Source organism: Montipora foliosa, chromosome 4 (genome assembly GCF_036669935.1).
Source record: "Montipora foliosa isolate CH-2021 chromosome 4, ASM3666993v2, whole genome shotgun sequence".
Taxonomy (NCBI): domain Eukaryota; kingdom Metazoa; phylum Cnidaria; class Anthozoa; order Scleractinia; family Acroporidae; genus Montipora; species Montipora foliosa.
The window spans coordinates 44,936,846-44,964,345 of record NC_090872.1 but is presented as its reverse complement, the minus strand read 5'-3'; the positions used below and the strand labels follow the sequence as shown (position 1 = coordinate 44,964,345).

Here is a 27,500-nt window from a genome sequence, read left to right as displayed (position 1 = left end):
GACTATTGTCTTGAAATATTGCTTTCCTTTTGTTTTCTGTTTCATAAAGACGAGCGAATCGGTTGTGAAAAGTTTCAAAGGTAAAATCATTAAAGTTCAAATTACCTTCGCAGCTGTCCATAAAGAGACAACATTAACTTTTCATTCGAATATGTAATTTCAAAGGTAAAATCATTTAAGTTCAATTTTTGTTGGGCGGGGGGGGGGGGGGGAGGCAAGTGCTCCCCTTGCAGCTACGGCCTTGTAATGATGGCTGAATCCTAATTATCGACTCACACCTAAAAAGTACCTCCAGACGCTTTTTTAAGAGAACTAATGAAGGTCCCGCTATCACCATGTCTGCGTGGATTGATGCTATTTTTCTCTCTGTAATTATTTGTTCATTCAGTCCGTCTCCTCAGGAAAATTTTCCTTTAATAGAAGAATGCCAATCTTTCCCATGTCTGTTAAGAAACTGACATACTGTATACGGAACAGACGTGATTCCTTTCTTCACTACATGTTCGTTCTGATTCAAAAATACGCTTGTCTGATTTCGGTTTTGTAAAAAATGTAAATTTCGGGGAAAGAATTGTACGTTGCATGTTTTACTTTGTTTTACTGAATAATGTGATTATTTTTGGCTCTTTTTTCATGCAGTCATGGCTAAAAGGTGCTGATGTGTTGCTGTGGACAAATGGGCGAGTCACTGAATGGTTACGGCTTGTGGATTTAGCAGAATATGCACCAAATCTCAGAGGAAGCGGGGTGCATGGAGCCCTTATGGTAAGATTTTGAAAGACTTTTACTGTTCCCTGGTCAACGTGTTTTGTAGATGTTATAATGTACACACGTTTTCACCTACAATTGAACAGTAACATAAGATCAAATCGATGCCAATTTCCATGTGTGGTAATTTTGGCGTAACAAAGCCCAAATTGAGGCCATTGGATTCAACAAATAGTGCTGTTTTCCTAGTTTAGTGGAGTCTACTTTCTTAACGTCCGTGTCGCCGCAGAAAATAAATTTACAGCTTGAAATCATTCTTTCTTTTTAAAGTTAAGCACATTTCACTTTAAAACAAAAATTTCGATGTTTGAATGCACACACCCACACACCGAATAGCTACTTTGTCCCAGGTGAGTTTGTGTCTGTCTTTTACAGCACCAATACAAAGTCAAGCAGACTGAACTTCATCTTGTTCATTTCTGTCAACAAAAGAGAGACTTTTAAGGCTCTAAAGTTATTCTGTGTTATCTTACTGTGTTTTATCGCCCCTGACAGATTCTTGATCCTCGCTTCACGGCTGAGAGTCTAGCAGCACTTTTGTCAATCCCAAACAGTAAAACACTTCTACGAAGACACTTGGCCACTCACTTCCAGAGTTTAATTGGTGCAGAGTGTCATCAGATGAAGGAAAAAGCTGCAGGGGATCCGACATTTCAGCCACTTATGCCAGGAATAAAGCACAAGGTACTGATTATTGAAATGAAAGACTCTGAACCCCGTTAGATGAAATGAAGAGACGATATTTTTCCAGTGAGGACTCGGGGATACTCTGAAAAAAACCCGAGTGCTTCTTTGCAGGAGTCGAACCTACGACGATCTTCCGATTACTAGTTCGGATGCTAGTCCAGGCCATTAAACTAGGTTCAGATGATAATTTGCAAAGGAGCACTCGGATTTTTCACGAATATCCCCGAGTCACAATTGAAAAAATATCATCTCTTGAAAGTACTGATTGTTTTATCTGGAGACAGAGGCGTGTTGCACACGGATTCCAAGTGTAAGGTCAGTTACCGAAGAGAGAATTTTTGCTCCTCATGTCTCGATTCTAACATTAAAATTTTCTGATTTGAATAAGAGCAGCATTGAGGAGTCTCTCGTTGCTGAAGCAAAGGTATGGTAACGAGGAGAAGTTAAGTTTTGCAGATCTGTAGAAATCCTATGAGGAGGTTGAAAAGAACCTTTCATACACTTTCTTCGATAATGATTAGGCAGTCAAAAGGTCTCCGTCCTTGGCTGGAATGCGAAAGCGAGGAAAAGGGAACATGGAGCCGGATGATTATGTGTGTCCCATGGACCTGGAAGTTCCTTCCTCATTACAGTCGTATGTTATGCAGCGAAGCAGAAGGTCAAGTGAATCTCTTCGATCCAGACTAAAAAGTGATGAAGAGGGCACCTTGCAGGTATAATATATATATATAGCCTTTCGGATAAAAACAATTGGAAAAATATTACATTGTTTTTACGTGAGTTTCCTTGTTTTGCTTTAGAGTGGCGGCTCAAATATCGATACGTGCATGTAACGCTCCGAAATGTTGAATGCTTCGTTCTTCAAGCGTAGCGAAATCGCCGCTTCAGCAGTTCAGCATCCAGAAATCGTGAATGTTTCGTATCGGTATTTAGTCGCTACTCTTTGGGAACGACACATATAACATTATGCACTGTTCTAGAATAGCCCCGCAAATTGTGGAACACTAATTCAGTGAACTATTTACGAGGGAGGCTATTTAGAAGGCTAAAAAAAATTGAAAAGTGAAAAAAAGGGCGTTTTCGACACCATGAGGATGACTTAATGTCGAACACGTTCGGTTTTTTCCATTTTTAAAGAAATGTACTTTATGTACCTAATTGTAAACGTTTAGCTGATGTTTAATAAGGTATGTTTAAATCTGAAGGGAATAAATTTGACCAGCTTGCGAGCAGCCTTTTAGTTTACAGTAATAATGAGAACTGAAATCACGTAAGAACTACCCAGGGTTGTCAAGTGTGTTAAATGGGGTTGACAGGCCTACACGATCCCTTGTACGCCATCACAGTTACGCAAGAACCAGTCAGCATCAACGTTCCAAGAGCTGCGAATCTACCGCCCACTCAAAGTGTCCATGTCAAAAGAGATTTGTTCATAATTTTTTCTTGTTTCTATCTTGCAGAGCGACAATCGTGTAACAGGGACGATAGGTGCTTTCTCTCAGGAGCTTGATTCACTGACGGTAAGTCAACGCACCATTGTCATTGGTTATTGATATCCTCGTTGTTGCCTCGGTTTTACCCAGTGGTGCAATTTGCCATGTTGGAAGCAAAATGATGTAAATGTTAGTTTTAATATTTGATACTTCCTCTCTACGATGTGGTTGACCGAACCCTTGTTGGAATATACCAATGCGGTGTCCTTTCAGAAACTCCACGTGTTCACGAATATCTTCTCTTGTAGAACACGAAAATTTGGTTTTATCAAACTAGATGATTAATGTCGAATCGTCACCGTGAAATTATAATTATATACGGCTGACGTTTCGAGCGTTAGCCCTTCGCTCTGACGAAAGTTCAGTCATTTTAGTTCAACTTACCAGTTTCAGCACTTGGACTTCTTCACTTTGACTACTGTCAGTAATTTTTGTGGTCTCATCGAACAGTAGTCCATTTAGAATATTATTTTCAAGTCGACCACTCATGCGCAATAATGGCGCACAGAATTATGTGAGACGGGGCCTACGGTTTATGGTTCTTATCCGAGAAGACTTGAAAGTCTAACTATTTGCAGATGAATTTAGAAAAGCCGGAACTTTCGCTGCAGTTATTTTAAGGTCCTGAGGTTTGATCCGGCCGGGGTTCGTAATTTCTATCTTTTTGTTGTTTCATAGCATATGTTAAAAAAGGAAAGAAACAATGCAAGAGATGGCTTAATATGAAGTGTGATGTCATGACTGCTGCAAGATCATGCGCACTAGGTGCCCATGTCATGCCAATAATTGCAAACCCATTGGAGATTAGCAGCCAGTATCTCATTCTCTGATTGATCCTGGAGAGACGAATATAGAAGCTTGGAGTGGGCTTTTTCACCGAATCATGTTTGTCCTAGTTGGGTGCCGTGAACAGCAAGTCTATAAAGACCATGACATTGTGTTATAAACTGCGCGCAATGACTGAAGCAATTGAGATCGCCGGAATTCGATTATACCACTTACTTGATACCTGTTCCAAATGCATACATCCTCAGATTTGCGTTAATTTTGAAACCTAATGCGTTTTTCAGCTAGTTTTTCGTAAGAAACACAGTCAAGCTATGTCACACGTGACCAGTTGTTTTGAAATTTGAACCGAGTATTCAAATCTGCGTGCCAGTTTTGAAATATGCTCTCGAGATTCTGGATTCCCGTAGAATATTTCCATGATATATCAAAAATAGTGAGCTATGAACTTTCGTTTTATTATAAATTATTAAAACTGAACTACGGATATGAGATTTCAGCATTTTCATTGGCTTGCCGGACACAGGCTATCAGTTCTTAGTATCACCCAACTAGTGGACTAATGCAAATCCTGCATTTTGATTGGCTACGCTACTGGAGGACTATTAGTAATAGTCCTAGAGTAGCGAAAAGCGTGACGCTTTCTTTTTTTTTTCCCCAAATAAATATTTCTTCAACTTGCATTTGCTAACTTTGCTATTGCCTTTTCTGTCCGACTAGTTGGGTGATACTAAAACAATTAGACCCTTCGCCCTCAAGGGCCACGGGTCAATAATTGTGTAATATATACCTGCTGTACCTAATATGGTCAAGGAACGCGTCAGCAATAAAACGAGCTGAAAACAATTTTGCACCTCTGAGAAAAGGTGGCCGGCAAAAGCCGTTTTGGACCGGAATTGACCGAGGCAGAAATCGATGCTTTAGTTGCTGATCCTGGAGTTTGTAATAAAACAATTATTCTAGTCGGGCTTGCTGGATATAAAATGATTATAACCAACTCAGCGGTTATCTATCACTTCTTAGTAAATTTTCAGCTCCGACTATTGCATTTCTAGCTTTTTGATTGGCTAAAAAACTCCGACTATGAGCCAATAGTCGAAGTTTTACGTCATATGGAAAATAGTGCACCAAGATGCTCTTTCCGGATGCTTTGTAAAATTGTGGAAATAAAAATCGGCGGCAAAACCTGGTTTGAGAATTTACTAAAACAATTATTCCATTGGCCCTTGTTGGATATGAAGTGATTATAACCAACTCGCGCTACGCGCTCGTTGGTTATTTTATCACTTCATATCCAACTCGGGCTCATGGAATAATTGTTATATATCCAGCGCGCCCTCTTGGAATGATTGTGAAATAAACGTTGTTTTAAAAGTGAAAGCTATTTCAAGCGTTTTATTAATTATTGTCCAGTTATTGTGCATTTTTCGTAGCAACTCTCAGAAAAATCTTCAAGATTCCATTCAAATCTCGGAAGTCGAATGTTCATTTCAGTCTTGTGGATACTGGTCACGCGTGACATAGCTTAACTGTAAACGCATACCGCATGTGACAAACCCGGATAACAGCTTCAGTATGGGTAGTAGAGCGAATAACATGGGAACGCAGCGTAAAAAGAACCCCTTCCCCTCTTTTTCATTCTGTCTTGCCGTTACCATGTTTGAAGGTAAAGAATGCGCCTCTCGGCTCTGCCAGTTTATGGCGACTATCTCGAGTTTCGAGACTGTAAGAAAACGGGAGCCCGTTTCTTGAAAGTCCCGCAATTTTCTGGGCCTTCTTAGGGTGTCACAATTCTTTGTGTATTTTGAGGAGCTAAAGATTGTCAGTCATCAATCTTCACAATCGTTAGACCAGCTTACCAAAATTAAGTAAATGCCTTTTCTGGGACCCGTTTCTCGAAAGTCCCGAAACTTTACGGGCCATTTTTCTTTTTGTTACCTTAAAAACATGTTAAAAGATCGGCTTTCCAAAACAAGTGGTTGGTAGTTTCACAAATGGCTTTTCGGGCCCGAAAAGTTTTCGGGACTTTCGAGTAGGCCCGATAAATGATCGGGACTTCACACAATTGGTCCCTAGGTATCTATGGATACATAGCGCGATCTTTAAAATCCTCGCAACATCAGTGAATAACCACGAGGCCCTCCTGGAGAACATACCTAATTTGAGCTGGGAACAGGGAAGCAGAGACAAAATATCGTAGGGAATGAGGGAACAAAAGCTGAGAACAAGTTAGGAAGTTGGTTTTTTGAACAAGGGAACAGGGACCCCCTCCCCCGGGGAGGCCTCATTGATAACAAGCGTACCTTCCTTTGTGCAAATTACTTTACTTTTTGGGTTCTTAATTCATGGGATATCCTAGAATGTTTGAATTTTTTGCCACCAGAGAAACTTTCTAGTACTGGGATGATCGTTTTTCGACGTTTTCTACATAAACCTAAGTACAAAGAAATGTTGCCTTCTGAGAAGTGCATTTCTTTTTCTAAATACAGGATTGTTGTGTTCGTCTTTTTAAATGAGGTTATGTAAACGTGAAACCGGGTCAAAATGAGATGATGTACTTACTGGTTCAAAATAATAGTATGTATTTTTAGACCTTTTATATGCTTTGTACATTTATAAACAAATGAAATGCTCTCTTATAAATGGTAGACATGAGACAATTGATAAATAAAAATTCAAATAACCCAAGCATCTGAGACGGTTTTGGAAAAAAGTTCACTCTAATAAAGAATCATTGCTTTGCTTAAATCTTCTTTCCTTATCATCTCTCGGTCAAAACAGCTTACTTCCCTCTTGAAATCAATTTACTTGTTATTTTCCGTTCTTAACAACCAAGAAGTCAGCTTTCGAATGTTTAAACTGTGGCAAAAGTACCTCAACAACCCAGTTGATGCCCGCTAGCTACATTCCAAAAAAATCTGGCATACACATCTAATACTATTGTAGAGTCTCTTTTGACACAGGATACCCAAGTTCAGCATCAAGTGAAAACATAATGCTGGACACATTTGCAATTTTGAGAAATTTTAATACACTCTTGGTGTTATATTCACGAGATGATCTACTCACCAACAGTATTCATTCACACAGAATTTTCCATGAAAAGCCTTACTTTAGTGTTGTATAATATTATATTGCCTGCTCCCAGGGTCTCCACCATAATGGCCCAAGGGCTGTGTTTTCCAGTGTGCAAATTTTAGAGAGTTTTAGTAGAAATGAATCAGCGAGGTTAATAAAAGAAATAAACCTTAACGTTGCATTTGTGTCAAACTGCCTGCGTAATCTTTCTTCTGCAAGATTTTGTGGGGACATCAGTAGAGAGAACTGGAAGCAGCTTGTTCAACTCTAGAGTCAGTACAAGTTTGCTACTGTCCAAGGTGACTGAACACAGTTTCAAGCACTTGTACTTTCAAATTCTGTCATATTTATTTGGTTTTTCTTGGAAGCTCAAACTTGGTCACTGATAAGTGCTACCATGAAGGTTTCTATTTTAGACAACTGGTAAATGTGCTCTGTAGGCTGTTGCATAGTAATGCATCTAGATCAAAACAAGGCCTACAGGATGCTTATTCCTCATAATTTTATACAAAATTCACTTCATAGTTTTTTTGCACCAATTGCTTAAAATAATGGAAACAAAGTATGTGTAACAGCCGATAGATGTTTTTTAGTTTTCCCAAATTTTTGTCTGTTAAATTTCCAATTTTTTTTAACATATAGAAGACTCATTTGAAGTCAGAACCATTTTAATTCCGAAGTTCTAAAAATCTGGCCCCAGTTGTTCAAAAATGTATAGCTCTATCCAATAGATAAGTAATGTCCAATGGATAGTGATTTACCCGGTGTATGGATAGCATTATCCACCTTTTGAACAACTGGGGCCTGGGGTGCAAGGATGGCACAGTGGCAAGAGCACTCAGCTCCCACCAATGTGGCCCGGGTTCGATTCCCAGACTCTGCGTCATATGTGGGTTGAGTTTGTTGTTTCTCTTCTCTGCACTGAGAGGTTTTTCTCTGGGTACTTCGGTTTTCCCCTCTCCTCAAAAACCAAAATTTGATTTGCTAATTCAATTTATAATTACAGAGTCCCCAATTAGTCTTCGAGCACTAGAAGATTAGACACTTAAAAGGGGTAGTATCATGTGAATTATCCCTTCTATTTTGACCATAAATTTACTAAATCGATTTTCAGCGACTTTCATTCTTAAATGGCTTCTGGATCACCGCAGTGAGAGGAAAATGATCCAAACTAAGTTATTACCGGATTTATCTAAAATGCAAGGGGAGTACCGGTACTTGAAAACGTCCGCCTGACGTTTTAAGATGGGCATTCATTTTAATGTTGGCTACGCGTAACCAAAAACACTTACAATGGTTCCTGTGACCTAAAATAGCCGTTTTGAAGAAAATTTAGCCATTAACTTTTGTTTGCCATCGGTAAACAGGTCTCCTTTGCTTTCCAGATTTTTACTACAATCCATGACACTGCCCCTTTAAAATAAAATTCCTTTCCTTTCCTTATCCAATCACGGGTTTGCGAGAAATTTGGTAAAACAGCTGTTGGTCTCAAAATTCTGAGCAAATCCACATGCACAGCATTTTGCTGGGTTCCTCTGAAAGATTCTCTTGACTGTAATGGTAGTGAATTTATACCGCACTTCCAAGACCATCACAAAAAGGAAAAAAAAGTTTTCGCCATAATATTTGATCCGTGTCAGTCTTCAATGAATACCACTGACTGCGGAAAAACTGTGTTCAACCTCCTTAAGTGGGAATTGAAAGTACGGACACATTTTTTTCAGTCAATGAAAATGAGTTTAATGATTTGTTCAGCCAAACAGCAGTGACATCAAATACAGTGAGCGCCTCATAGTTGTCAGTGATGTTGGTGACAGCAACTAGTGAATTTTAGCTTTGTTTGTTACTCACGAACTGGATAAGAAAATGAGAACTATTTGTCCATCAGTGAGCAACACTACCAAAAAATGCAAAAATAAATTTTTCCCTTATTCTCAAGGGACCCTAAAAATAATCCAAGTCTAAGAGGTATGACAACCTCTCAAGCTAACCACAGAAGACAATTTTTTAATTATGTGCTATTACTTATTGTAAGGCTTTTAGAGAAAGTACAGCATTTGGAAAATGGCATGCTCCGTTCATGATATTCTTATACAATATTCTTGTTAGTGGATCAGCTTGTTTGGATTATTTACTTCCTTGTGATTAAGATTAAAGCCACAATCAGACCATAAAGACCCAGGACTTCAGCAAAAATCAAAATAAGAATCATGCCAACAAAGAGACGAGGCTGCTGAGCTGTTCCTCTGACCCCAGAATCGCCAACAATACCAATGGCAAAACCAGCAGCAAGACCACTGAGGCCAACACTCAACCCAGCACCTAAATCTAGGAAACTCCTTGAAAAGAAAACAAAAACATGAACTTTTTTTAGTGCTGTTGTATTTGTATGAGTACTTCAAAGTCAAAAAATGAAGATGAAGAGGTTGAAACATTTTCTTTTTTAGTTTTCCCTGCTTTTGTCTGTAAATCCATTTTTACAACATTAATGTTGGCCTAATGAAAAGTTTATACTAACTATTATCAAAACTTTATTATTAAAAGAGGCCTAAAACTATTATTATAGTATAAATTATCCTATTAAACAGAATGTGACTGATGCAATTGAAATCATTGATATATTTACCCAAATAGAGTGCATAACACAACAGCACATTTTAAGGGGCTCTGTTAGTAATTTTGATTCCCTGTAGAATGCTTAAAATGCCTTTAATACTTTTCCCTTGGGGGCTGGTGCAGTCTCATTTGTAAAAATTGTCTGGCACTAGACAGGGCAAAACCTGTAAGATGCCGAAGGGGTTAAACTAGTTAAGACTGAAAAATAACAGCCTGCACACAGGCTCTCCATGCATCGAATGGCGCACCGTCAACAGCTGGGGACTTGGAGTGAGCAGGGAAAAGGAGGGCCTGCAATGGTCCCTCAACGATTTGAAATTCTCAATGTAAATTTCTGATTGGCCAATTTGACTGTGACACATGTCAACAAATGCAGAGATATTGAAAAGAATACGGTGAGAGCAGAGGGGGTATGTGTTCTCATAAAATAAAGCAAATTATCTAAGCTCTGCCTCTAATGGTTCCAAAGCAATCACCCACATCAAATGGCTGTGGACTTGTAACATTATCAACTTATATACAGACATACATATACTTAATTTCACCTAGAAAATTCAGAGTAGCTAATATAAGATAATGTCTTCGAGAACACAACGCAACAAAATACAATACTCATACAATAAAGTGCTAAAATTAAAAATATGCTAAACTATATACATTATAAAACTAATTGCAATGCTACTAAAGTGAGTCATAATTCAGTATTCTACGCTTACAATCCTTAAAACTAAATGTTCTAAACAAATCAGGAAGAGAGCTCCATAATTTAGCCGCTAAAATAATATGAAAAAGAACACAAGCCGTATAAGATGATGTTTTTGGATAAGGAAGAGATAATATAACTGCCAAGTAAACTATAGTTTGTAGAGCGCAGAGTAAACATCAATTATTACTTACAGTGTACAAATCCAGGATAGTTACCAAAAAACAGACTCTTATATAGTACAGTCAACTCCCTCTAAGATGGCCACCAACGGGACCAGCCTCAGCTGTCTGTCCTAGAGAGGTGTCCAGCTTTTAGAGAATATAATGCTGAACCTGTGCACAGTGAATACCCATCTGTATTAAATTTAAGTTATTTACTTGAACGAAACCTACCTGTTTTAGATTACAATACAATTCAGTTGTCACCTCCAAGTTATTTTTTGAATGGGACAATGACTGATTTAATTTTAACTTGTACTGTATGTATTCCGGCGACAAGATAAGAGCTGTCAATTAAATGTCTGGTGTTAAAAAGAGTCACGTACAAGAATTTTTCTTCCCTAAATCGTAATTTGAAGTCACATTCAGCACCTCACAAGTGCCCGTTGACGATTTCAAAGTGTCCGTTGTCCGTCTTATAGAGAGTTTGGCTATAGTAAAATGACTAAGAAACAGCCGGGACTAGCACCAGGTGGCCATCTTACAGAGGTGTCCGTGAAGAAAGAGTTGACTATATAACTAAGAAATTCTGAGGGCGTCTAACATACAGAGGTTTAGAATTTATTTTATCCAATAAAGTGCCGTAAGGTGAGTTATAGTCTTTTAGTCTGAATCTGAGAGTGTGGTTAATCGGCGTAGGTGGGTGGGTTGTGGGTCCCTAACCCTAACCCTTTTTTATCAACAGCTGGAAATTCTCGAAACAGACAAGACCTAAGATCTAAGACAAATTTGGACCGAGCACTGAGGGAGCTAAACAAACACAACCCACCCACCCAGCCGATTTAGCCTCACCCTATGAATCTAAGAATGCGCTCGTTAAGACAGCCTATGTTTTCAGTTTGACACGCACTACAAAAATGCCAAACAGACAAGCAATAATTGAAGTGTGGCCTTATGAGGAGGGTGTCCCTCGAAACTAGCTTACAAAATCTAAGCATTACGTTATTTGTCTGCTCAAGAGCATCATCAGTAACCAGATCGAGGAAGTCAATTCTCTGGGCTTGAAAGCAGGACAATGTCAGACTTCCAATAATTATTATCAAAACTCTTTGTTTACAGCCCTATTTACTGCAATGATAATATCACACGCATAGGTTCATGAACAAGAAAATCATTTGAGGCTGTTTTCCACTTCCTTTGTGCAAGAGTTTCTTTATAAGGTCTTATAAGGCAGTTAGTAGATATATCAGTTGGTGCTCTCGATCAGCTCCCTTCTTAGCCCCGTTTTAAACGTTGCATTTCACATGTGCCGAATCTAATGCAAATGAGCAAAAGCAATAGGTTTTTCTCATTTGCATAAGATTCGGCACATGTAAAATGCGACGTTTAAAACAGGCCTTAATTTGGGAGAAAGCCTCTTTTCTGGCATCGAAATCAATGCCCGCTTGGTGACAAGAGTCTCCTCTGAATCTTCTTGCCTCAGCTTATCTATTTATTTCTGCAGCTATAAAATCAATGAAGTCAAGTGAAACAAACATCGGTAATTCCCTCTACTATAAAATGCCCGACCTATCAAGTTACAGATAAGACTATAGTGTAAGAGGCATGTCCAGAGGTTTGTTTTTAACCCAACAAAATGCCCAGCCAAGCTCATCAAACACAAAGTTTTAATACAATTGGAACTTGTTTTGTAATGTCAGTTTTTATGCAGATTGTTATCGGCAATTGTTATGCTAATCATCTCATAATTCTAGTGCTACCAAACCAGCTCTATCTGTATGACTCGAGCATAAGTTGAGAGCAAATTTTTGGGCCAGTTTTTAGGTCATAAAAGGTCAACTTACAAGAGTAAATATGGTATTTCTTTTGTTTGTACAAATAAAGACAATAAAGTTGGTTAGGTTACACTTACAAATTTGGCAGAACTCATCAACGGATGCAACGCTTTGGGGTTTACCACCAGCTTTCCGTCAATATGTTTTCCTTTTGGGTTTCTCAATTCATGATTATCACAAAAAGCATTTGTGTAAGTCAAAACAGCTTCTCGCTCGGGTGAACAGCGATCAAACTGGTTATTTCCGGTTGCTTCTTACTGGTTCATTCCACATTGATAAATTGACAGATCAGTCAAGCGAAAAAAGGGAGGATCTCAAATCGTCGAGGGACCATTGCAGGCTCTCCTTTTCCCTGCTTGCTCCAATTCCCCAGCTGTTGACCGCCCGCCATTTGATGCACGGAAAGCCTGTTTGCATTCTACATGTAAAAGATACTACGAAAACCACCGATCTGTGGAATGGGCCTGAATTATTGAGTGCGTGCCCCACCTACTTTAGTTAAACATTTGATGAAATTCCTTTGTCACGGTGTGAGCAGTAGCCAGTTTTTGATGTCAAGGTGTACCGGAACAACCACAACAATGGAAAGATACGTTTTCAAAGGGGAAAATGGATAAAATTGTTTTTGTCCAGCTAAGAGGTTGCAAGTGCAACCATGGACTTGCTGTTACTTCAAGTACAAGAAAGGTTACCTGGCCTGAAAAATGGCGTCGAACTCAACCCCTCTCAAGAATTTGAGAGATTTACAAGCGAAAGTGGGCAGGGCAGTGACTCAGTAATTTGGCCCATTTCACAGATTGGTGGTTTTCGTAGTATTTATGTAATAGGGCAGTTTGGTGAATATCTCACCGTGGTACTGATTATGGATGAAAAGGATGGGAAATGAATTGCACTTTGAAAACGTTTGGCCAAAACTTTTAAATTCTTACGCATCATCTGACCCAAACTTTCTGATGGATGAGTCTACTACATGTAGTATGAAAAATATCTTCTAATTTTGACGATTCCTTTGGAAATGCTAAAACGTCAAAAAAAGAATTAAAGCAAATTTCCCAGAAAACAAATTCTCAAAGTCCCTTGATACACGTAGTTGTTAAGGTAACATCACCAGTATTTTTGGTTTCTGAGGTTGACACTAACGAAATAGTAAAAACTGAAATGAAACAAAAGAAGCCACATTGAACTTTAATCAACCTAAACATGCTAGTAAGGGTAACCTATGCAACTGCAAGCCAAAGATGGCTTTTCTTGATGCCTGATTGGACAAAGTGTTTTCATGAAAAACAAGGGAATTGAAAGTGAAAAAAAGCGAAATCCTTGCTACAAGGAAGCATGTGTGTACAATGGCAAGGCTCCAACTTGACCCAGGAAACATTTTACTTTTTAATAAAGTGATTCAGTTGTTTTGTACTCACTTGTAGAGGGTATAATCACCTGGGGAAACTGCAACAACAAAAAACAAACAAAAACAATAAACTAGTGTTATATAGCATGGCTTATTTGGGAAGAGATAAGACACAATGTCAGGTCATGTTATTGGTCACGAGAGGAAAAAAGAGTCCAGTGTACACTGTATTTAAAGTGCTACTACGACCAAAAAAACAATCCTTTTTTTTCTTTGGATTTCAAAAACTGTTAACTAAACACTAAGTGACCCAAGTTTTAAGTTCTGATTTTAAAAAGACACCTGTTTATTTTAACTGGAATTTTCTAACTTATTGGTAAGCCATTACTGACTTTAAAATCTTGAGAGAGCTGGGTCGCGGAGAAAATGACGTCAAAGACTCACCAGCTTAAGACTGCAATGTGTGTGTACGCGGCTGAATTAATATGCAGTACGGGAGTTTCGGGCTTTCAGACTTTTAAACCGTGTTTTGCATATATAATAATTTGCGTTTACACGCTGAAATTTTGAGCTAGTGAATAAATGAAGTCATTTTCCCTAGATCCAACCCTCTGAGGGCCAATCTGTCAGTTTTAAATGTGAGTAATGCCGGACCCTGAAATCCAAAACTTGCACTCAAAATAAACGGCCTTTGGATAAAAGTCAAAGCTCAAAATTTTGCCAGTAAAGTGTTAATCGAACACACGTTCAAAATAGGAAGGAAAAAAGGAAGTGATTTTTTTATCATAGTAGCACTTTAAGATGTCCCCTGAATGCTGAATTCCATGTCACTTTCGATTTTGCAATTTACTTTGCTTTTTGAGTGGAGATTGTCCATTGACCAGCTGTTATTTCAAGCCCTGCAGAGTATTTCTCTGTTACCCGACCAATCAAAAGTTACAGACAACTACATACAAGATCATAATAAATAATTATTCTCTCTCTTCAGCATAGTGGATGCAGGGTGGTGCAGTGGTGAGAGAATTTGCCTCCCACCAGTGTGGGGCCCATGGTCAATTCCTAGACCTGATGCCATAAGTGGGTTCAGTTTGTGTTGATTCTCTACTCAGATCCAAGGGTTTTTCTCCAGCTTCTGGCTGTAAGCTGTGTCCCAAGGTCACACATGTACATGGGTCGTATAGTGAAAGCCAGAGGCGCCACAGTATGCCTTTGCTTAGACCTTGTTGAGCTGCGTTACTGCTGTACTTGCAACGGCAATTAGCAAAGCAGTTATAGCTTCCAACACGGCTAATGTGTCCTACTCAGATACTTGATGTGTTGCACAATATCAGCCTAGTTCTCGATAGTATCTCCAGTTTGATTCTCAATTGGTTCATAGACCGTATTCATAAATGGCGGCTAAGTAATTGTTCTTTTGTCTTTATGCTAATCATCCTAACTAGTCTCGTAACTACGAGCAAAATTCAAAAGAATTTTTGTTCCAAAGTGAGGCTAGTTAGGATGATTAGCACAAAGACAAAAGAATACTTTCTTGGCCGCCATTTATGAATACGGTCTATAGATAACCTGTTTTCTCGTCTCTCATGAGTGTTTTTTCATGGCACCACTACCAAACAGAAACCCACTTACCGTACTTATTCGGCTACAAGCCGAGCTCGGGTATAAGCCGAGACCCCAAACTTCTTACAGAAAAAATCATCTTGATTGACACGAATTGTAAATGCATAATACTCGGCTATAAGCCGAGACCCATTTTAGGTCTTGATGTACGTGTATTATCGACTATGGAATTTTCGTAATTTAAAATGCAAATTGACATTGACTGAAAAATTATACTCAAAGCAATCAAATGAACATGAAAGATAAGAAACAAACAATCGACATGATCGTGAGATGACGAATGTCATTAAACAATTACTGACCTCACTGGAAACGTGTCTTCGTACAAGCGAAGCGTTTTATAAAAAGTTATTCGACTGGAAACCTTACAACCTCGCTGTTAAACTTATAATAGTCGCCGAAGCAGAAGCTGTAGAAAATAACTCCGAGATCGCCGGAGAATACGGCATCAGTGAGTTGATGGTTCTGTTCAACAGGGAGCTTATTGGGTAATAAAAGTCCATATTACACCAACAATAACTTCTCTTCATTTTACAAGTAATTTAGTTCGGCTTGTAAGTGAATACACGTTCTTTTTTACTGTTTTAATTTGCTGAGTTAATTTTTTTATCAAAAATACTCAGCTATAAGCCGAGACCCCTTCTACGGCTTCAAATTTGCCCAAATTGAGTGAGGATTTGTGTAAAAATCGCTCGGCTTATAGCTGAATAAGTACGGTAGTCCGGTGCTCTGAAGCTGTCTGCGCTTGGCCCTTAACTAAAATATTATCATTAACAGTCCGGGATGTCTTTCCTTCTCTTGTATCGCTTGCTGCAGTATGCATACCGATGATACAACATGTTACTTAGTCTCAGTTTTTATTCACTGATATTCACCTTGCCTTTGACAAATAATTGTTAAATAAAGAAGCCTCACTTGTAATCTGTTCTGTTGGAAATCACTTAGGCAGCAGATAGAGCACTCAAGAAGTAAGGAAAACACTCAACTGCGTCCTGTGTTTCCCCTACACTTCTTCCCTGCTCAATTCGCTTCCTGCGAGCTTTACAACAGAACAGATCACAGGCGAAGCTTCTTATGTAACAATTATTCACCAAAGACGAGGTGAATGGTAATATTTTAGTATAATAGCCCTTTTCACAGTTAGGTTTTCTCATTTGCATTACAATATAATCAAACATGCATGTGAGGCAATTTCTGGCTATCTTGTAGTTTTAACCCGAAATTGCCTCGCATTCACGTTAGATTACATTGTAATGCAAATGAGAAAAACTAACCGTGAAAAGGGAGATTACACAGGTGATTATTTGTGCATTTTCTTTAAAACAATTAATTTCTTTGTCTGTCACCTCTACAAAACGGCTTGCAGCCATTTTGAAAAAACTGCTTAGGTGATTATCACGTATTGTTATATACCTAACCTTTCACTCAACAATACGAGCACTGTGATTGGTTGGTTCTTTGTCACATGCCCCTGATCAAACTCAAATGTATCCTGATCGCGATACAATTCCACAGTAGTTGCCCACTCCGGATGTTTTGCTGCGATTGTTGACAGAAAAGTCTAAATATACAACAAAGCACTTAATGTCTGGTCCCTCAGGAAACTAGCTAGTTTTGTTTTCCCTCAAGTCCTGATGTTTCCCTCGACTTCGTGTCGGGAAACTTCAGGACTCTCAGGAAAACAAAACTAACTGTTTCCCTCTGGACCATACATTAAGTGTATAATAATCACCTCAACGGCAACCAATCAGCACAGAGAATTTTCAATAATAACCTATGTAATTACACTAATTGTTTACTATTCCTCATCCTAGTTCCTTTGACACATGAGAAGAGGTCTAGCTTTTTTACTGGAAATGCAATAAGCTGGGCTTAGCTCCAGCCATCCCGAAAAGGAAATATTTGTCCTGGAAGAAAAGGGCCGTCACTTCTATTTGTAACAAATGGACTACGAAAACTAAATACTGCAGTATCAGTACTAAACAGATTGAAATAAATGACGATGTACTCACGTCCATTGCCAATGAGGACGGCAACGACGAGTCCATAAATTGCGATAATACCGGCCATAACTACTGGAATGATAGATTTCATGATAAGCTCTGGTCGCATGACACTCATTGCAGCAATGCCTGTTCCACTTTTTGCTGTCCCATAAGCAGCTCCTAAAGCTATATAGAAGAGATGAGTTCATCCCATGATCAATTTAATTTTCACTACGAATACGAACGAAAAAGAAAAACAATAGAGCGATCTTGATAATTACCACTAAAGACCATTGCTGAAGTCGCTCCAACTACTCCAAAGAAATATACATAGGTTGGTTTATCGGCCATTTTTTGCGCAACGCTAAAAATTCAAGGAAGATGAACAATCCTTACAACAAGAAACGACCGTACCAGCTGCGAGTCAAAATGGGGGAAGGAAATCATGTGATAACATCACGTGCCACTCCTTTCCAGATTCCTCTCAAAATCGTGAGAGACCCTGAGCAATTTCTCTTGAAAAGAAAGTTAATGTTAATAAACAACCTTTGAGACTACATCTGACTCATTTATGTCTCTATTCACTAATTTGTTTGCAATTTAAATTGTATCAAAGAAAACTCGGTGAACCTTTCTACGTCCTCGTGACCGAAGGTGTGCTGGACACTCTATGACTGATAATTGACATACATATAGATCCGAGTAATATTCCTTTTTCATGGTGAAAAGCTGTTCTGGTAGGCATGTCAAAAAATCTGTTTGCCAAGGCCGTTCAAGATGCGACATTTCCAGTGACAACATCACGAGATGGATCAAGGAGTTATGGGGATAGAGGTAATCAGCTGAATACTTGGTAATTCCAACTGCTTGCCTGCGATTAACTGCAATCTATTTATGCAACCATTTGTCCTCGTCAAAGCTGCATTGCTATTGGCCACCACAGTCTAAGCTGTATAGGAGGGAATATGAGTTAAAAATGGAATTTTTAATTTGAGTTTGTAGTCCGCAGTCCCGCAGTCTAGAATTTAATATGCGTGATTACACAATGATATAAGTGACCACAGGGGTAACACCTGTTGGTGCTTATATTGTTGTTATCGATATACAGAATAACATTACGGCGGTTGCAATTTGCTCGGCAATAAAGTTTGAAAGCAAATAGTTCAATGAAAGATCCAACAAAGTGTCAACTGATTCCTGTGTTATCTTTTTTTTGGTCGTTCCAAGCTGTTTTAGGCATCATTTGTGATATCTTTTCTCCACCGCCAGTTAGAGTCAAGAAAGTTTCTAAGGCAGGCAACAACGAGACGACGGCTAGTAGCTTCATCTTGTTCAAGCTGGAACTGACGCCAAACCATTGAAATTATCACCTTAATTTAAACGCTACAATCTTGGACAGAATAAAATGGAACAGAAATGCCCCTTCCCCCCAAATCAAAGGATGAAGCCGTGTGAAGGCCAAAACGGGCCATTTTCCCATCACTGATTTTGGGGGGAAGGGTGGTCTCAATTTTCCATTTAATTTGTCCAAGATTGTCTATCGAGGCTATCGATGTCAGAACATCAAGATTTGGTCAATTAAGAGGTCGTATGTCAACACATTAATCATCTGAAACCACTGGCCTCTGACGCAGTCATGCTTGTCGCTAGTGTTGCTATGTTGAGATACTACTTGGAAGATATTTTAAGAGATGCAGAGTGTATAAAAAAGGCTTACCTAAAATGGAACTTTGCCAGTACAATGAAGAATAAGGGTATAACTCTACGTAGAATTGATGAAAAAAATGCCATTAACAAAAAGAATACCCGAGCAAACAAAAGTAAGAGTTAGAGTTCTCAAGCCCACTACTGATCTTACTCTGAAAGCATTTCTGGGGAGTTAATCAATAAAACTATAGGGTCTATGTAGGGTTGCATCGCTGAGATTAAACGAAGCAGTGGCAAAAGACTCAAGCATTAAAGTAGCGTTTTTAAATCTTTATAGAGCACTTGAATGGTTTTACATGACATCAAAACGTTTAAGGCACAATTCACAAGACTTTATATGATTAACGTCTGTTTTGAGACGTTTTTCAACGGTTAAGCACGGTCAACAAGCAATAGAAAAAAGTGTCAATCTGTTCTGTCACCTTTCTGGCCAGACAACAAAATCGTGAAAATTCGACAAAATTCGAACGTAAATCATGCTGTATTTTTCAGCGTGGAAAAATCAGAAGATAGATCAGGTAAATATCGCCAACAAATTGAAGGGAGTGCAAATGCAGTTCTTAAAAATTCAACAGGTTTACATGTTCGGTATGGTTAGCGCATGGATGCAAAGTGTAAAGTGTAGAATGTAGGTAGGTTGGATTGTTGGAGAGAATTGATAATCTGTGGTAGAAGGTTCGAATCCTCCTTACATCCGATTTCTTGCTTTTTCTTTTTTTTTTCCAATAATTTTATTCCCTTTTTTTTTATTTTCAATTTCTGTTCTCATTTTATAGACCTCCTGCTATAAACATAAATAATTAGCTTATGAACATAATTACAGTCAACTCTCAGGTATTCAAGGTGTAAAATTTTTATTCATCCAGCACCTTTTCTGAAATGAATCACTTAATAAATAAAGGAATGAATAAACTGAATGAACAATTAAGTGCATAAAGTAACGATGTCCAAGAAATTCACATCCTAGGGATTCAAAATTTCTTACGTTGCAGTAATATTATAAATATAATAATAACGATTCTCCAATTAATTAAAGGACAAATACAGTAATTGAAATAATTTCACCATATTGAGTTCTTCACCGAGAACGATTGTTTGTCCAGAAAATGCTGAGATCAGCTTGTCAAAAAGTCAGTAGCTCCGCACTTTGGATGGCTCTAATTTTGGGGGATGGAAGTTGAATATATATAATTGGACCTCGGTTATTCCTTATTCTTTGAGTGTTTTGTTTCATGAAAGCTTTCAGATTCACTTTCACTGATTGATGAATACCGCTAAAGTAATGCAACTTATTGTTATGTTCTGACAAACCTATCTCGAATTTTCAAGCAGAAACATCCCAATCATTACGCTCTTTAAAATTTCCTGCGCAATCATTACCGAAGCTGTCAATTCATGTTTTGCGGCATTTTTTACAATTCAATGCTGATCGTGACATGCTTGTAAACATGTATTATTTGTTCTTAATTAGACACAAAATGTACATTAATAGCTAACATGAAATGCCACTTGCTCAGTTTATTTTTTGAATAGGAGGTGTGCTCTCGGATGATGTAACTTTTGAACATACGAGAGCAGATTTCGTGTCATGATTACCCCATATACTACTGGTAACGCCAAGCAGGGGCTCATAGACAATCTTGGACAGAATAAAATGGAACAGAAATGTCCCCTTCCCCCCAAATCAAGGATGAAGCCGTGTGAAGGCCACAACGCGCCATTTTCCCATCATCGATTTTGGTGAGGGGGGTGCTCTCAATTTTCTATTTAATTTGTCCAAGATTGTAGCATCTGATTGATTAGGGATGTCCTCATACCTTTGCTGAATTTGAGCTTCATATTTCGAAATTTCTCCGAAAAAGGCTTCTTTGATGTTTTTAGTTACCTAGACCCAATTGGTCTGGCCAAATTTTTTTGTGTATAAATCAAAGGCCCACTAAAACAGGGAAAATAATTTTTTTTTGAAGTACTATACCTCAGACACTATAGATAATTAAACAAAAAGTTAAAAAACCTGGGAAAAAATAAGCGCCATAGGGAATTTAAAATATGAAATAAAATCTTCTTCCCAAGGAATTGCATCTCTTAGTGCCAAAAATAAAAATAGTGAAAATGTGTGACTCCAGATGGGAGTAAGTTTTTGTGATGTCCAAGCTGGTCATGAACTTGTGATCATTGCATGACACAAAATACATGTCCAAATTATTAAACCACCACAGATATGAGACTTGGGATAAGTTGTGCACAGTGCATTGTATTTTTATTTGAAGGTTTCAATTCTAGTTTCAAATCTGAAATTTGACCACTGATTTTGCTTATTTCAAATTACACTCCAGCAGAAGTGTTGATATACATGTTTTACAGTAGTAAATTCATGTGACAGTAATAGTGAGCTCAGGTCATTCACCATCTCTCTATACAGCTGTTTGACTGATTAGCTCAACCTCGACTGTTCAATAATTTTGTTCAGGTATTCTGCTGTGCAAAAGTTTTCATCACCCATTCAGCTGTGCGTCTTGTTCTGTTCAAGAAAATTCTGCTGCTGTTAAGCTGTTCAGGGTTATCCCTGTGCATCACTTGTGTACTTTTTTCTTAGCCATGAACATTTTTGGTTGACATGTTGATGACATTTTCTGAAATTAAAGTATGCCGTGCCCAATTAAAGATTTAAAGGGAATAATCTCCATTGCAATCACTCACTAATTATTGTGGATACAATATTACTGGCTTCAATATAACCTTATGAATAATTTCGTGTATATAATTATCTAATTCTCAAGCCAGTCTTTTCACACAGTATTTTTTTTGTGTAACTTCAAATTACACTCCAGCGAAAATGAAGACTGAACAGTAGACTGAAGTGGGTTTTTCCGCTGGCAGAGGAACAAATAAAGTGAAAAGTGTTTTTCACATTTCATTCAGTTTGTAAATACAGTGTAGTGTTCATGATTTTTTTAGTAAGATCTGTTATGATGTATTGGCAGTATTGCATTTAGGTGCAGTCGGCTTGCTTGACTACCAGTTTTGTGTTTTCAGCATAAAAATTATACAATTTTGCTGGAGAGTTGTAAGAACTTTGTTAAAGATACTCTGCGTTCTTTAAAAGAATTAATGATGAACCCATGGACAAAACAATTATTATATTCTTCATAAAACAATTTTTCGTAGGTGCAGGTGCTTTCATAAACAGATAGGAAACGTTTCTTCTTCAAAAACCAGTTGGTAGCATTTATGTTGATAATTCTTCTTCTGTGCATTTCAAGTCACTGTAATACAGAGAATAATCTGGCAATTAAGATTTTAAAGAAAAGCTTGCATAAGTTAGCTGATTTTCTTTTTGTAGGGGTGTAGTTAAAAAACACAGGGCTTGATTTTGCAAGGGGTCTAACAAAGAAATAGATAGCTTTTCCTCCCTTCTACTCACCTACCCCTGCCTGATCTTTTCCAGTACCTCTATCCTACCCCACCCTTCTTTCACACTTACATATACCAACCCCTCTACAAAACACCACTCAAAGACATCTCATATTTCTCAAGACCTTTCTGTATACTCACCAGAACTTGAGGTTGAACTCCCTACCTATGGATCTACTGCCTATTTCTTAATCCACTTGACCATGCAAGCAATTGCAACTGCATATTCTACATGTAAATGAAATTGATTTCTAAAGAGAAATAGAGGAATTGAATGGCCACCTAAAGACAAAAACTCACAAAGAAATTGCTACAGCTGTATTTAGAAGATGATTTTTACAACAAGGCGAAACATTTCTTGAAAGAAAAACAGAGAAGCAACTCTGCCTTTCAGGAAACATGGATTGATCTAAGCTGAAACAATTAACAAAACGGAACAACAAATAACTCAAAGAAAATGGTTTACAGCAACGGCAAACTCTTCACAGAAACAACAACAAACCAATGGCAGCTCCAACATTTCTCTCTTGATAGAGATTGACTTGATGCTAAAAATGTCACCCTTGTACCCCAATATACTTTTAAGAAAAAGAACTGAGATCGAAAACCATTATGCTCAAGTAGTGACAAGTCCTACTTGTGAAAGACGGAAAAGTGTTTAAACAGAAATTGATTTTATCAAACGAGTTGATAAAGGTCGAATAACCACCGTGAAAGATTTCGAAAGCTGACGTTTCGAGCATAAGCCCTTCGCTCTGACGAAGGGCTAACGCTTGAAACGTCAGCTTTCCAAACTTTTCACAGTGGTTATTCGACCTTTATCAACTCGTTTGATAAAATCAATTTCTGTTTCAATCACCCACTGACGCAGTTTCACAGTTTCTTTAGAAACTAAAGTTTTGTTTACTGAGAAAAAGGTTAAGCTCTGAAAAAGGGCTAACACTGGAAATGTCAATCTTTCAAATTTCTTTACAGTGGTCAATTTACCATATCAACTCAGTTGATAAATCCTTTTTGTTATTTCATTTCCTCACTGACACAGCACCACAGCCTCTTTGCAAACAAACCCCTTTATCCTACTGTACATGTGAAAGAATGCTTTACTTCCACCAACCATGTACCTATATTCGTAACCCAGAAACCAAGGCAATGGTTGTTTTAGACTAAACACTGCAAAGATGTGATTACCACTCCAATGACTACAATGCATGCCAATCCCTTACCTGGAATGCAGCGTCTGACACTTACAGACCGCAGACTAACCCTAACTCGCAGTAACAGCTAACCATTTTAAAATGGGTGCTTTATAGACTTACATGTAAATGCTGTTTATCAGTGCTATTTATAGGCAGGCTGCAGTTGTCATATGCCTCCTGAAATTTTAACTGTTTCAAATGAGTGCATAAACCCAATTGAAAGCTTAAACCTAATTACTAAAATTCAAATTCGCAAAAGTACATGAAAGCTAACCTTTCAAAATTTAATCTTAATCACTAAGGTGAACATTTAACTCCAAACACTTTAGAAACATTATTGTTCACATGCAATCCATCATAATAATCTTGAAAAAATGATTTCTCTAGTTTATTTTATACAATCATACTCTATGAAATTAATTACAGAAAGATATCCAAACAATGTTAAAATGGGCAGTGTTCTAAAAGAATTAAACCAGTTTAAAAAATTCAAACCAAAAACACAATTAAACCACAACATGTGCAACATTCGTAATACCAGCAATAATAATAAAGTAATTTATTATTGTCTTATTTCTTTGGAGAACCAGACAGGTCAAGCAGAGGAAGATCTCATCGTGGTTACTCCAGAGGTAGAATGAGAAGAAGAGGTTATGGTCACTATCAACCAAGAAGTAGCTCTCCTCATCCCCGGTCTTACCTAGCTGATGATGATGATGATGATGATATTAGCATGGATTCAGGGGATGGAGGTGTCCTTAGAACAGATTCAAGATAGTAAGCATTTGTTCATTCCAAGCATTTATCAGTAGTTTGAAACAATTTTTCATGTATGTATATACATGTAAATTGTTAACTTAATTTAACCAACTGCCTCGCTTAAGGACGTTCGTGCTAATTGTTTGTGTGCAATGTTACTGCACAGGTAACGCGACTGTAATATGTCACGCATTACTTTGAGCATTAGTGAAGTAGAGGTTTTAAAACCTTTGCAAAAGGCGTGGACGATAAGTCTTGCACAGCGTTGGATCAGAGAAGATCGTGATCAGTCAAAATTGATTTTAAAGTATATGTGAAAGTCAAGTTACTACTGCACAACTGATATTCGCGTTGTTTTATCAGTCGTGTACTAGTCCACTTGACTTTCACAAATATTTTTCAAGCATTAGTTAAACAGGTTAAAATAACTTGGCGACAAAATCAGCCGGGGAAAAATTTCCAAGCCGGCAAAAGAATGGCACATTTATTTTCGAATCATCACAAAACGTTAAAGAGAAGTGAGCGGGAGGATGGAAAAGCTCTGGAAAAGGTAGCTGATAGAGAAGATCACAATTTAAAGCATCTTCTATGGTGGTTACATCATTGCTATCTAGAAAATGTGAAATGTGCTTCGTCAGCATACATGCACATGTACATCCTTGGCTGTGAACTTTATAGACAATTTGGTAAGCCATTGATATAAATCAAGAACAACAGAGGACCCAAAATTGTTCCTTGAGGTACACTGCAACTAAGAAGTAGCTTTTCAGATAACAAACCATTAATAAAGCATTTTTACTGGTGTTTATCTACGTTGTAGATACATGTATGATTTAAACTAGTTGAGCAAATGTCCATAAATACCATAGGAACTTAATTATTTACATACATGTAGATAAAAGAATATCATGATCAGCTGTATCAAACACTTTTTTAAGGTCTAGAAACACAACAGCATTTACAGTTCCTTTATCAATTTGATGTTATAAGCCCAACTGGTAGTGGTCTCGAGTAAAGCCATGGCCGTGAGTGAAGAGATCGAAAACCAGATTGATATAGGGAAATCATGTTATTTTCAGCGAGGTAAGCATACAGCTGATCTATCTAATCAAAATATTGGGGTCCCTATTGAAGAGATGATTCTATTTTTCAATGGTGACTCAGGGATACGCATAAGCCATTGTTGAGCCATTGTTACACCAGACAATTTTACTCATCAATAGTCTAGCTGTTATTGTGTAATAGGATAACTTCTATGTACAAGAGGTGGTATTGATTGTTTATTAATTAAATCGTACAACTGGCATGTTTCTCATCGTTGTTGTTATTAATTTTTTTTAAAGCAACCCTTATGGATCAAGGCCCCCTTCTCGTCGTGGTGCAAGAGTAGGAAACAACAACAGAGGCGATGTCAAGTCCAGATTAGGAACAACTCCTCTCAACAGTCACAGCAGTAATCAGGACTGGTTCAAAGTTGTGGTGAGCTTTGATTTCCTAAATGCCAGTTAGGAATTTACATGTAAAATTAAGTTTTTTTTTTGGGCTTTGCTGACACTAAGTTGTCATCAGAGGTACACTGTATTTAGTTGTTGGTATACAAGAATGGTCATGTGATCTCCAAGAGTTTGCAGATGCTTGGGTACTACCACGTGGAGAGAAGTGGCAGCCAACTTGTTGCCTTTCTGTTTGCTTTGACTTGTGTCCATGATTTGCTGCTTTCAGAGAAAATTTTGTTTTGTTTTCTCCCACTTTGAGACACCGAGGTAAGTTGTCTTTCAATTTTGGCTGATACTGAATGTTGACATTGTGAATTTTTTTGGATTTGTTGAAAATCTAGCACTGTTATTTCCTAAAATGAAACTGATTGCAATTTCATTTCTTTCGTTATTTTTCAGGTGTTCATACATGTAAAAAGGAGTTAAATTTGTCTCCTGCAAACCAACATTTATCAGCCCTAAGATTCGGTGCAGTTTACACCACATAGGAGTCATTTTAGTACTCTTGCAAGCCAACATTATTTTGTAGGCTTGAATTGTGCTTGTTGAACAACAAAATCTCAAATTGTCTAATAAGTGTCAAAGACTGAAATATCTTTGTGCTCACATTGAATTTGGTCTTTTGAAAGAATTGGACTGAGTGCTGTTGTGTTTGCTTTGCCCTGTCATACATGTATTCAACATTACAGTGTACATGTATATTATATCAGAAGCTCATGTCCTTCTGACTACCGTATTTACTTGTGTACATGTACATGTCAAACTCATGTATACATAAGTCGCCCCCCATTTTCAAGGCCTAAAAACTTATTTTTCTTTATTTCTGGTTAAAAAGCTGAAATCTGGATCGACAGAGTTGTTCCTGAAAGTTATTGTCATATTTGCAGTTGCAGTGGGCGAACAAGACCTTACCGTACCGAAGTTTAGCACCTCTTGTAGCAATGACGCAAGCGAGTATTTCGAGTTACTTGAGAAAGTTTTTTCTATGTTTATATCTGAGTCTTGTTGAAGAGTAAATCTTCCTATTTGAAACTAACCTTTCTCTTAAGGTTGATGTGGAGAGGAGATTTGTTAAACGAAAAGAACACTGAAACAGTTTCAAATGATGAAACAAACATCACTCCGCTGTACTATAAAATACCTGATCTACCAAGTTACAGATTCAGTACGACCATAGTCTAATATAAAGCATATCCAGAGGTCTGTATTTAACTCACTTACATTGATTTTTATTACTCCAAACGTACCTGTGGACAACAAAATGCCCAGCCAAGCTCATCAAACACAAACACAACTAGACGCCTTTTGAGCGTAAACTGGGTTGCTTGTGGTACATGTTATACAAAAGTAGAACGCACAGAGTTGGGTGGTATTGAACTACAGTGTTCCAGTTGATTTTTCAAGTTGGTGTTCATTTAGACCATTTGAGGGGTCACCCAGATGCCGTGCCAGCAGTGGCCTTTTGGCTCACATGTTCTCATGTTGATTATTTTGTAATGTCCTGTTCCATTTTGAGGTCTTTTACTTTCTTAAGCTTTGGTAATAAATTCAGTTCAAAGATAACAAAACATGCTCTTGAGAAAAACTCACTCAATTGTTCTTTAAAATGATAGTCTGCAAAATTGTTCTGACAGACGTTTTCCTGCATGTCATGCATGTCTTGCAGTTCCATTAAGCAAACGTTTATTCCACACACTAAGGAAGAACTGAACAATTGTTTCCGCTTCCAAATTCCCCTTCTTTTCAGTCTAATCTGATGCCAGGTCAACTATTTCTTGGTTTAACCTTTGCACCAAAAAATACCGTAAAAGCTGAGAGTTAACAGGAAAAGGCAAGCCAATAGATACCCTG

At 37.9% G+C, this 27,500-nt stretch overlaps 3 protein-coding genes across 5 annotated transcripts in view; 2 read left to right on the top strand and 1 right to left on the bottom strand.

Annotated features, from left to right (window-relative positions):
- Positions 1–3,962, top strand: part of LOC138000844 (liprin-beta-1-like) — a 39,715-nt gene extending 35,753 nt beyond the window's left edge. For both annotated transcript variants that reach the window (XM_068847510.1, XM_068847509.1), the window contains exons 18-22: positions 640–765; positions 1,264–1,452; positions 1,977–2,168; positions 2,916–2,975; positions 3,627–3,962. In XM_068847510.1, coding sequence (XP_068703611.1) covers positions 640–765; positions 1,264–1,452; positions 1,977–2,168; positions 2,916–2,975; positions 3,627–3,674 — 615 coding nt within the window. In that variant the 3' untranslated portion in view covers positions 3,675–3,962. The remainder of the gene's footprint in view (positions 1–639; positions 766–1,263; positions 1,453–1,976; positions 2,169–2,915; positions 2,976–3,626) is intronic.
- A 2,779-nt stretch (positions 3,963–6,741) lies between these two features.
- Positions 6,742–17,519, bottom strand: LOC138000847 (V-type proton ATPase 16 kDa proteolipid subunit c-like). Its single transcript, XM_068847513.1, has 4 exons — positions 17,359–17,519; positions 17,105–17,263; positions 13,543–13,570; positions 6,742–9,151 (listed from the first exon to the last, which is right to left on the bottom strand). The coding sequence occupies exons 1-4, from the start codon at positions 17,426–17,428 to the stop codon at positions 8,944–8,946; spliced, it is 465 nt and encodes a 154-aa protein (XP_068703614.1). The 5' UTR covers positions 17,429–17,519; the 3' UTR covers positions 6,742–8,943.
- A 240-nt stretch (positions 17,520–17,759) lies between these two features.
- Positions 17,760–27,500, top strand: part of LOC138000846 (nuclear RNA export factor 1-like) — a 55,087-nt gene continuing 45,346 nt past the window's right edge. Inside the window, exons 1-3 of one of the 2 annotated variants that reach the window (XM_068847512.1) lie at positions 17,760–17,911; positions 23,985–24,171; positions 25,497–25,632. In XM_068847512.1, the coding sequence (XP_068703613.1) occupies positions 17,821–17,911; positions 23,985–24,171; positions 25,497–25,632 (414 nt within the window). In that variant the 5' untranslated portion in view covers positions 17,760–17,820. Of the gene's footprint in view, positions 17,912–23,978; positions 24,172–25,496; positions 25,633–27,500 lie in introns of both variants that reach the window. The other variant, XM_068847511.1, reaches the window with a different exon arrangement.

What these genes read in the sequence shown, in the direction of transcription:
- LOC138000847 (XM_068847513.1), bottom strand. Translation starts at nt 17,428, where the DNA reads ATGGCCGATAAACCAACCTATGTATATTTCTTTGGAGTAGTTGGAGCG. An exon ending in TTCAGCAATGGTCTTTAGTG is followed by an intron (nt 17,264 to 17,358) that starts GTAATTATCAAG and finishes TCTTCTATATAG; the next exon opens with CTTTAGGAGCTGCTTATGGG. An exon ending in GGTGATTATACCCTCTACAA is followed by an intron (nt 9,152 to 13,542) that starts GTGAGTACAAAA and finishes TTTCTTTTCAAG; the next exon opens with GAGTTTCCTAGATTTAGGTG.